This window comes from Chiloscyllium plagiosum, chromosome 6 (assembly GCF_004010195.1).
Source record: "Chiloscyllium plagiosum isolate BGI_BamShark_2017 chromosome 6, ASM401019v2, whole genome shotgun sequence".
Lineage (NCBI taxonomy): Eukaryota > Metazoa > Chordata > Chondrichthyes > Orectolobiformes > Hemiscylliidae > Chiloscyllium > Chiloscyllium plagiosum.
The window spans coordinates 87,264,666-87,275,824 of NC_057715.1; the positions used below are offsets into that span (position 1 = coordinate 87,264,666).

The window sequence follows — 11,159 nt, forward strand, 5'->3', positions numbered from 1 at the left end:
CATATCATATTTTAAGATTAGACATGGATTTGAAAAGTACCAAACATTGCCAGAAGCTACAGATGAAAATAGAAGATTTATCAAAAGGTATATCCTTACTTTCTTCTTGGGAAGGTTGACATCTATTTTCATAGAGGTGCACTTATTCAGAGTGTTTAGTCGCCTGGAAATAAATCAAAATCCAACATATTACTTAAACTTCACTACCAAGCATCTTCAGCTATTAGCAATCTAATCTAATTTAAACAACAATTAATTGCCTAGAATATTTTAACGGAAAATAAGATGATCCTCTTTTTCTTTAAAAGTCCTCGAGTGGACACTAACATTTTAGGCTGTCGGTTGCTAGAGCTCATACAGCAGATCTGTTGATAAATCAACAGATTTGGCACTTTGTTCAGGTTCATTCAATTACAAGCACGGGGTGTGGCTTTCTACCAAATTGCTTCAACAAACAAAGATCAGCTGGTATCTTTATTGCAAGCAGAGCTGCTAAATGTCGTCTGCCTACCTAAGTCAACCCAGTCAATTTACGGGATGTTTACGGAGCGACAATGGTGTTTCATTCTGTGAGATAAACATTCTAAGTGACGAACTTAAATGCCTTTTCAGGTTTCTTGCATACACTGATATGATCAGAATGCTCTTAAATTAGGAGCAAAATACAAATTCAGTCTTTTGCCCACTATAAGCCAGTTACTGAGTTCATTGCGGCTTCATGTAACCGCACCTACACAGAAACCCCCACAGCTCATTTACAGTTACATACAAAATGTGTCTAATATAATTAATTGGAATTTTGATCAGTTTGAGTAAAATGGATGCATATTTTTCACCTATTGCCGAACCTAATGCGTCAATATTTATAAATAACATATTCATCATTGAAACCCATTGGCACTATTGCAATGAGCCTAATGTTAAAATTACAACATCACTCAAACTGATTGAGGAATTTCAGATCAGAGAAGAATCATTGGACTTGGAACAGATGTTGCCAGACCTGCTGTGTTTCTGTTTAAGATTTCTAGTATCCACAATACTTTGCTTCCATATTAGCATGTATGTCTAACGCTATGCTATAACAAAACTCAGGCCAACACTCATGTCAAGGAGCTGTTCCAGTTTTCTACCAACCTCTGGTTTCTCACTTCTTTCTTCATCATCATTTCCATTTGACTCTTCAGTAAACTCCAAAGCAATTCTCCCTGACCTCACCGCCACCTCCCCTCCCACCCACCTCAACCCGCATCAACACCTTGCATTTGAAGATTGTAGTGCACACCACTGATTATGAATCTTGAAGGTTTCTTTTAGTAGAGCAAACAATTTAGCTCAAGGTATCCAGAGGATCATACCTGTGTGTTTCAGCAGGTCTACTCATTCAAACTTTGTTGTACAGCTGATTGCATTAGCCATAAACCAGTTGGTGAGGGAGTGCCGTTCCCTTCTGAGCAGCTTCCGTACAACTTAATAGTCTCAATAAAATAGGGATGATATTGAGGAATGTGTCAAAACCATCACAAGACAGTTGCACAGATATACATCACTTGCTCCTAGTGGTCAAAAGCTTCAACAGCGAACAAACAACACCCGGAAAACTTGTTGCCCTTGGTTGAGGGAATGAAAAAGGCCCACTGTGACTACACTTGCTCTGGTATTGGGCGCTGATAAGTGAGATGAACATTATAAATAGGGGCAGGAGTAGTCCATACAAACCACAAACATTTAAGCCATTCAATATGATCACAGCAGATCTCCAACTTCAACATCGGTTTTTTGTTGCCACCTCCAATATCCCTTGATTCGCAGGGAGACGCTTCCATCTCCACCTTAACTATATTCAATGATCACCCCCTTGTTGAAATGCACAATCTTACATGCTGCTCCTAAGTTTCAGATACAACGTTCTGTCCCTTTGCACTTTCTACCTTCACCATTTTCTTGGTGTCACAGCAAGTGCTTTTGCTGCTTTCCTCATGACTTAGAATCCCACAAACATTATCTGCAGCAAACCGAGAATGAGTGCTCAGGAGCACAACTAACTCTTAGAGAAAGAATATCGCATAACCAAGCCAGTCAAAAAGAAAAAAAATTGGCCCAAGTCACTGAAAAAAAAACTTAACCACAATCTTTGACTGTGAGGATTTCTAAAAATTGTTTGCGAAGGTGGTTTCCTGACTAGTCCCAACATGGTTCGCTGGGTGACTAAGAAATTACCTCATTGGTACACGAGCACCAAATTCTCAAAATGTCCTGTTTCAGAGCTGTATATCACCTTTTCCGAATTATCAGTCATGAAGAAATGTGACTGGACTCAAACGTTAACTCTGGATTTCTCTCAACAGATGCTGCCAGACCCACTGAAATTTTCCAGTAATTTCTATTTTTGGACTAATGGAATAGTTAAGCGTGGAGGGTACAAAAGCATTGTATATCAGGGACGTTTCGTGCTCATTTGACAGTGGTTTCTTACAACCAGTCGGAAGATAACTTTTAGGCTATCAATTTGAGCTGCATTTAAACTCAAGTCTCGGAGTCGAAGCAGGTTGTTGAACAAGCTTTACCTTTCACTTTCATCTACCATTCAGTAATAAAAATACATCAACAGAATTCAGTAAAGGTTTAACAAATCCCAGTCACTACATCTGATGTAGTATCGCTGCACACTTTTGTTCCTATTCACCATACGAATGTTAACTTTATGTCACAGCTGCAGTTTACATTTGGTCAACTAAGCCAGCATAACTAAATCTGCACATTATTTAGAAATCTTGAGACAACAGGAGAAATTGCAAATATTCTCAGATGGTAAGAGAATATTACCATCTGAGCAAATAGAGGATTGTTTAATGGACAGAAAATATCAAAAGAATGAATCATTGTGAGGAGGTGTCACAATGATCAGTGCTTGCTTTGCCTCAGATATGTATCAATGGCTTAGAGGTGACTGGGGAATGATACATTCACATTTACTGATAATATAAAACTAAGTGGGAAAATAAGCTGTACTGAGCCTCAAAAAAGGTTTGTGAAGAGATATAAACATGTTGAGTGGGCAACTAGGTTGCATATGATGTGAGGACATGTGAAATTATCTAAGACTGGAAAAGCAGAATATTTCTTTGAAAAGAGAGAGATTCAGAGGAAGTGAGAGCACTTGTACATGAAGATACAGCAAGCAATTTAAAAATTGAAATGAAATGATATCCTTAATGCAACAGTGTTGGAGTGAAATATTATTGAAGTCTTTCTAAAACTTCCTTTGGCACTGATGAGATCACATTTGGAGGACAGGTTTTGTCTCCTTATCTAAGGAAGATGTGCTTGCCTTGGAGATAGTGTAACAGATTTCTAACAGAAGATGTTGTAAGAAGAGAGATCAAATAGTGTCCTGTATTCTCTGGAAGTTGGAAGAGTAAGAAGTCATCTCACTGAAAAAAAGTTCTTCGATGGATGAGGAGGATAAATGCTGAGACACTGTTGTCCATGTCTGAAGAGCCTAGAGTCAAGGCTCATGACATCAGGAGGTGGTGGCCACTTAAAAAAAAAAGGACTGAGAAGAGTAACCCTTCCCATCCCCATAACCTCACACTGCCCCAACTGAGGGCTATTCTAGAGATTACCTATGGAATAATTTCTTATTTTCATGCACTCATTCATTAGGTAATGCAATCGAGTCATAGCAATCCCTTCTACATTTGAATTGACATGTGGGGCATCTAGACTCCAAAGATGAAGAATTCCTCTTTTAAAAAAGCCCCAAAGAACTACAGAAGTGGGAATTCTGAAACAAACAGAAACTGCTGGAGAAGCTGGCTGCATCTGTGGGTAGAAAGCAGAGTTAATGCTTCAGGTTGAGTGTCCCTTCTTCAGTTTTTTTTTTAAGGCGGCATTAACTCTGCTTTCTATCCACAGATGCTGTCAGACCTGCTGAGTTTCTCCAACAAGTTCTGTTTTTGTTTTATGAATATTCCTGAAAATTACAGTAATAGAAAAAATCATAATAATTCCATTAAACCTGAAGTTACAATATGCAAGGAAAGCATTAATTTCTTGACCATCACAAATTGGCACACGGTAGCAGATACAAGTTAGCAGCAAAAACTTTTTCCAAAATAATGGACGCACCCTTCTACACAAAAGAAAATCATCACCCTAAGCACAAGCTCTGCAGACTGAAGTCAGCTACTGCATTTCATCTCACATACTCAAAGCTGGAATGTACTAAATTAGACAGTTTAAAGCATAACTGATCACAATCCCCGATTTAAATTTAACAACCGACACTTCATCTGAAGGGGATATAAATAGGGCGAGGTAATACCAGGTCGTGTGCTTGCTCAGTGCAAAGAATGTCACACAAACCCATCATGTCATGACTGATGAATTGTGAAATTGAAAGGCTGTATTATGGGACAGCAGCAACATGAGCACTGTAATGAAGTGCTGCAAAACTTAGCCAAGTTGAGCACAGTGCCCAGGCAACTTAGACCTGCTTCCTTGCAGATGCTCACATAAAATCTTTAGTTGCTCGAATCCTGCAAATTCCAGGGTGATCGTTTCACAACAATTGGTACAGTTGTCTGGATCCCTAGGGCTCGATAACCAGCACAGGATTGAACATCGACATCAGACAAGTTACATAATTTACTTTACCACCCTTTAGATAGGGAGGTCAACAGTTGACAGTAAGCCAGTGGGCCAATTCAGAGATCTGAACCAAGGAATGGGTCTGCAGGTGAAGTAACCAAACACAGCAGCACATGAATCGTGCTGGGATGTTGTTCCTAGCATAAACCAGGTACATTAAGGAAGTGGTGTAGGGTAAAATAGCACACTGCACGAATATGACAACTGGTAGACCAAGATCTTCATATATAACTGACCAAAGAATCAAACTAGAAACCCCAGGGTAACCCACTAAACCGGATATAGGCCTACAAAATCATGAGGTATAAACAGGGTGGATAGCAAGAAACTTTTACGCCAAGAGTGGAGGACTTAATTATAGGGGTCACGAGTTCGAAGTGAGGGGGAAATGTTTAGGGGAGATATGCATGGAAAGTTCTTCATGCAGAGGGTAGTGGGTGCCTGGAACGCATTGCCAGTGGAGGGGGTAGGGGCGGGAACGATAGCATCATTTAAGACGTATCTAGACAGATAGATGAATCGGCAGGGAGCAAAGGGATATAAATCCTTAGAAAACAGGCAGCAGGTTTACATAGATGATCCGGATCGGCGCAGGCTTTGAGGGCCAAAGCTCCTGTTCCTGCACTGTAAGTTTCTTTGCTCTTGATTAAGAAAAGCTGGGACAGACATGAAGGAGGGTGGAAGGGGCAGACAAGATGGAAAAGAAGAGAATGGAAAACATAATAGTATGGACAATGGGACTCTCCTTCTCTGTGCCCACCTCCTTTTATTCTCTTTTCTCTCTCTCTTAAACCTTCATAGCCCCAGACAAAAGATGACAGCCCTTGGAGTTGGCCCACAATAACACATTCCCCTCTCAAGGCCCTACTCAGCTCAGAGCAATCCCAGTCACATATTCACTGCAGCCAGTGACATTCCCATTCAGTCCTTCAAAGATAGTTTGAGAACCACCCCATCAGCAACAGATGTGGGAATCAGCAGTAACTGCAAGTGAGTAACAGTTGGTGATAGGAGGAGCAGTTCCTCATGAGGTTGGTCCTTCCCGTGTACATGGACAATATCTCCCTGAATGTTTGTAACTCCCTCCCAAACAACTCCCATCCGACATATTCACATTTTCCAAGGCCTTTTGGGGTGATTTTGTTTGCCACTTCCATGTGTCTTGAGGCCTGGAATCAAGGATTATGGTGGGAAAGTAGAGCGGAGAATAAAAGATCAATCATATTTCTGTCTACCTAGAAAACAAAACCAAGAATGACTGCATTCTCTATTGTTATGCTCGGATGAAAGCTCAGAACCAGAAATATTAACTGTTTCTCTCCATGAATGCTGCCTGAACTGTGGAGTATTTTTTGAGTTTGCCTTTCAGATTTCAAGCATCTATAATCTTTTGTTTTTAAATAATGTATATTAAATAATAATTCATGGCTTTGACAGCACTGTAAAAAGCAGAGTCACAGATAACCCTGCTTGCCATAATCCACAAATGGAAAGTGGATTTACTTCAACTCTCTGCATGTTGCTGTGTTAGCAAAGGAACAGATATTTATAGCTATCTCCTGCAAGGCCGACAGGACGTCACACCCAACTGGCAAGAGCAGCTGAAAAGCAAAGTCTGGAAAAAAAAGAGAAGGGAGTAAAGCAAAAATTCTATTTAACTTATTTGTATTTCTAGCTATAATTCCTTCTAATATTGCATCCCTTTCATCTGGATGACAGGATTCTGTGATCATGGACTCAAAAGCAAGTGCAAAGCTGCTGAGAGTCTTTAGTAATCACCTCAAGACACTTTCCATTTTTTATTCATAAACTGATGCTGGTAAGGCTCTGTTTATTGCACATCCCTCGTTGTCCTGGCAACAACAGCTGCAAAAGCAATTATATTAGCTCTAGCGTTTGAAATCATGTGGGAAGATTGTGATTTCAGGCTAATCATCATCTCTTATTTCTCCAGGGTACTAAGTTCATGATCTGTAATATACAGGAGAGGGAGAAGTCACAGGCTGAGATGCTCAGAGCGTGGAAGACAAAGTGACTTCTATAACCGTGATAAATCAGTCTTCAAAAGGATTAGTCTTAAAGAGACCAAGAACGTGATGCTTTTCACAACCCCAGTATCTATTTCACAGATAATAATCAATTTGCTTTCTTCAGGTTTGCTTCTACGTTGATAGAAATTTAATGAGCTTGATACCCATTGCACTTCCTTGAAAAATCTTTGTCACTCAACATTATAAATAGCCAGAGGTTTGTTTAGTTTCAGAGCTTCTCAACAAGCGCTTCAGATACGTTGCTGTATTTAGGCTTTTAATTCACTCAATGTTGCTGTTTCCAATTATATCTCAACTAATCACTTTGCAGTCTGAGAGAAATAAACTCTTATTGATGTTGAACATAATTAATCCTGGTGACAAAGGCAATAAATTTCAGAGATTAAAAACATTAAAAGATCTCTTGCATACTCTGGCCTTTAAAAACAAGACAGCGTTTTCTGTTACATTCATCTCTTGAGATCCATTAACATTTTCCATAAATAGGTCAAGCAAGAAATGTTATAGTTTTGATGGGAATAGGAAGTTGCAAAATGTGTTTCATTTCATTTAATATTTCAGCTCTACTAGAAAGTACAATATTGCATGTTTTTTATGGAAATGTAAATCACAGCATATATATTGGCATGAACAAAAGGAGTATCAGTTATATGCTGACATAACATGCATATGAATTGATAGGTAAAAGACTCCGATGTGACTAATCCTTCAGAAACTGCTTGAAGCCTGTTATGCATGTTCATGTATAGCATCTAACATTTTCAGAATTGTCATTTAATTCAAATTAAGAAACACATAATATTATAATTCAACAATAGTGAGTAAATTTGTGTTTTTCCTCCTTACCTACAAAGTGGCTCCATGAAATCTTTGTCAAGGAAATCATGATCTTTCTTTACAGATGCAATGTCAATTGGAAATTGTGAATCTGCAATACATCAATTTTTTTAAAAAATTATACCTGGATACTATATTGCGATGAATGAACAAAACAATGCTTTCTTCAAAGACAATATGATCTTTATATAAAAAAATAAACAAATTATCAGAAATATCCAGCAGGCCCATGTGTATTTGACAAGAGCAAAGACATGCCTCATGACAAAATTATACCTTTTATATTTTCAATTGGAAATAAGTATATTAACAAGATTTTGTGTTTTTTTTTTAAACAAACTGCAACACTTCAAATACTCATTTAAAAAGGATACTCAATTTCTAAGAAAATTTGCTGTGTGGCTGACAATTTTCATTGCGTTATTTGACTGGAAAATACAATTTTGTCCAAATCTTGTTCTGAGAGAATGAGAAGCTCACATCATTAAAGGAATTCTTCATTGGTTAGATGATAAAGTCAACAATTCCAGCAAATGTTTAATTTATTTAAACAGAGTTGTCAAAATTTCTCATCATGTCACTGATCTCAGAGACAAATGTACTCAGCTGCAGAATGTTTCTGCAACACAGCATAAATTGGGACATCTCTACAATAACAGCCCGAAAGTTCCAATAATCTTGTTTTTAATTACACTTCTCTCCAGTATTTCTTTTAACATGTTCCACTGCCACAGATTCAATTAATCAGTAAACTGATCAACTTAAGATAACACTGAACAGGATACTGCTCCAACAGCCAAGTCACTGGTGTTGGTTAAACAGTTCAATGTTTGGTAAACAAGAACGATGTGTATTCCAAACAGGAAATTTAGATTTTAAATCTTAAAAGTGGGCCTGTGGAAGGAAATTTGATGATGTATATTATCTTACTCAACTAATAGGAAAAGGTAAAAGATTAATGGTCATCACCTTCAGGCATTCAGCCCTCACAGTCAGTCAAGTCTGACAATTCATATAGACACAAACTTCTTACTGCATAGATGATATGACAGCTTATTTGGTGATTTTGTTAGGAATTACTAATTGCTGGGCTAATTGTACTGAGCATTGACAGATCTATTGCTTTTCAGTATTTTCTAACCAAACTGCTCAGTGATCTTGTTCCACACCGCTGGAGCAGCTAGGACTTAAACTCATTGCTTTTATACTGGTGCTCACCATGCCAACAAGTCTTGTTGATCCACAGGATGGTGGGGTTGACAGAATGGAGGTCAGATTGCACACTGCAAAGGCTGGAAGCTTGCTCATGCAATACAAACACAAACAGCACAAATCTAAAGCAATTAGGATGGAAGACTATTGAGGTGATAATGTTAAAAATCACAACACCAGGTTTAGTCCAACAGGCTTAATTGGAAGCACTAGCTTTCGGAGCGCTGCTCCTTCATCAGGTGGTTGTGAATGGACATGCAATGAGAAATTTGGGAATTGAAAAATATGAAATACTAAGAGTGTAAATAGGTAAAGAATAGAAAATAACATAGCTGGGAAGGTGTGGAAAATAGGAAGAAAACTGCCTTTGACCTTAAACAGTTCAATTTACTCTCTCATTACAGCTTCCATTGTTAGGTAGCCTAAAGCTTCTGAGGGTGGGGAGGGGTAATGGGTTGGAATGGGGAATAACTCTTTGGACACAGCTGGTACAGGGTCTGCACCCCTGATGTATGAGTACTTCTAACACTTTGTTTTTATTTATGATCCTTCACCAGTCTATGATGCCCATTGTTTCAAAGAAGCTGCAGAGGTAATCTCAAAGAATGTTATATTAGCGTGCTAGTAAATTATATTGACCTTCGCATACACTTAAGTAATTGTGCAGTGTAAAATAATAATTACAGAATGTATAGCTGTGTATTTAAGGCAGTTCATAGCATTATACCGTAGGTTAAAATCACTTAAATTTGTAGATTATTATTGCAAACTCTACATTTAGGTCCCTAAATATAGTTATGGCAGACTTAAGATAAATTTCAGTCACAACAACAAAGAATAGTAGTTGTCTAACATTAAACCCATCTCTCACTCGGAGAAAAATCAATTAAGAAAACCAGCCTGGGAAATATATCCTTTTGAAATGTTTGAGAATCACAGCAAACTGGAGAAAAACACAGTTCTGAGAATTCAAGGAACATTGATTATGTGCTGCACACAAAACAAAAAAATTGGCTTGATATCCCGAGGCAAGTAGTTGCCATCTTGAGAGGATTGCTTACTAACAGCAAAAGCAGGTTTCATAAAATCCCAGTTAAGACCAATTTTGCGTTCCAAACACCCAGAACTCTCCCTCTATTACTTTAGAAAATTACAGAAATATATTAACAGATCAGGCAGCACTCCGTAAAGAAAAAAGACTGGTTAATATTTCAGCTTGTGATGAAGAGCTACAATTCAAAGGTTAAACCGAAATCTGGTATGGATCATCTTAACGCTAACACGCTACTGATCCACTTACTGCCTGGATAGTAACGTTCCTCTGGAAAACTGAGCAGTCAATAGATTCTTGCTAAAGTACAGGTTAAAATGATGCACACAGATACGTGGCAGGAGGTTCTGGGAATGTCTTAAAGGAGGTAAGGCAGACGGTGTCTGTGGCATTAAGGCCCAAAAATGTCTTGGGTACCTTCAGTGCTATTCATCCTTGCACCCCTACAAAGGGAAGCAATAAACTTACTGATGGACCTGGATTCCCTGTAAGCCTACAGAAGATGCAAGTGTAAGTCACAGTAGCTTCTCCATTCAGGCCTGTTGGGTCCTGATGACATCATTAATGCCAGAAACGTATACTGAAGGAGGATTTGACAGTCAGGGTCGGTTCCTCACCTTACACCAGAAACACACAAGGTGGTGAGCTCCTGACAGTTACAAGATGGGCAAGTAAACTTAAGCAGTTGAGTTTTCGAACTTTCTACAGGAGGTAGCATGTGGCTCAGTGGTTAGCACTGCTACCTCAGCGCCAGGTACCTGGGTTTGATTCCAGCCTTGGACAACTGGCTGTGTGGAGTTTGCAGCGTGGGTTGGTACCTGGGACTTCGATGTTGTGGCTATTACGGAGACATGGCTAGAACAGGGACAGGATTGGCTGTTGCAGGTTCCAGGATTTAAATGTTTTAGTAGGGTCAGAGGTGGGGGTAAAAGAGGGGGAGGTGTGGCATTGCTTGTCAAAGATAGTATTACAGCGGTGGAAAGGACGATGGATGAGGACTTGCCATCTGAGGTAGTTTGGGCTGAGGTTAGGAATAGGAAAGGTGAGGTCACCCTGTTAGGAGTCTTTTACAGGCCCCCCAATAGTCCTAGAAACGTAGAAGAAAGGATAGGGAAGGTGATTCAGGAGATGAGTGACAGTAATAGGGTGGTTGTGATGGGGGACTTTAACTTTCCTGATATTGATTGGGAAAGCTATAGCTCAAGTTCGTTAGATGGGACAGTGTTTGTTCAATGTGTGCAGGAGAGTTTCCTGACACAATATGTAGACAGGCCAACAAGAGGTGAGGCCATACTGGATTTGGTTCTGGGTAACGAACCAGGCCAGGTGTTAGAATTAAAGGTAGGTGAGCACTT

General features: G+C 39.1%; 1 protein-coding gene across 1 annotated transcript in view; it reads right to left on the bottom strand.

The window, feature by feature from the left end:
- Positions 1-11,159, bottom strand: part of LOC122551066 — a 446,222-nt gene that overhangs the window by 821 nt on the left and 434,242 nt on the right. Inside the window, exons 5-6 of the mRNA XM_043692707.1 lie at positions 7,551-7,632; positions 41-163 (exon numbers count right to left, since the gene is read on the bottom strand). Of these exons, the coding sequence (XP_043548642.1) occupies positions 41-163; positions 7,551-7,632 (205 nt within the window). The remainder of the gene's footprint in view (positions 1-40; positions 164-7,550; positions 7,633-11,159) is intronic.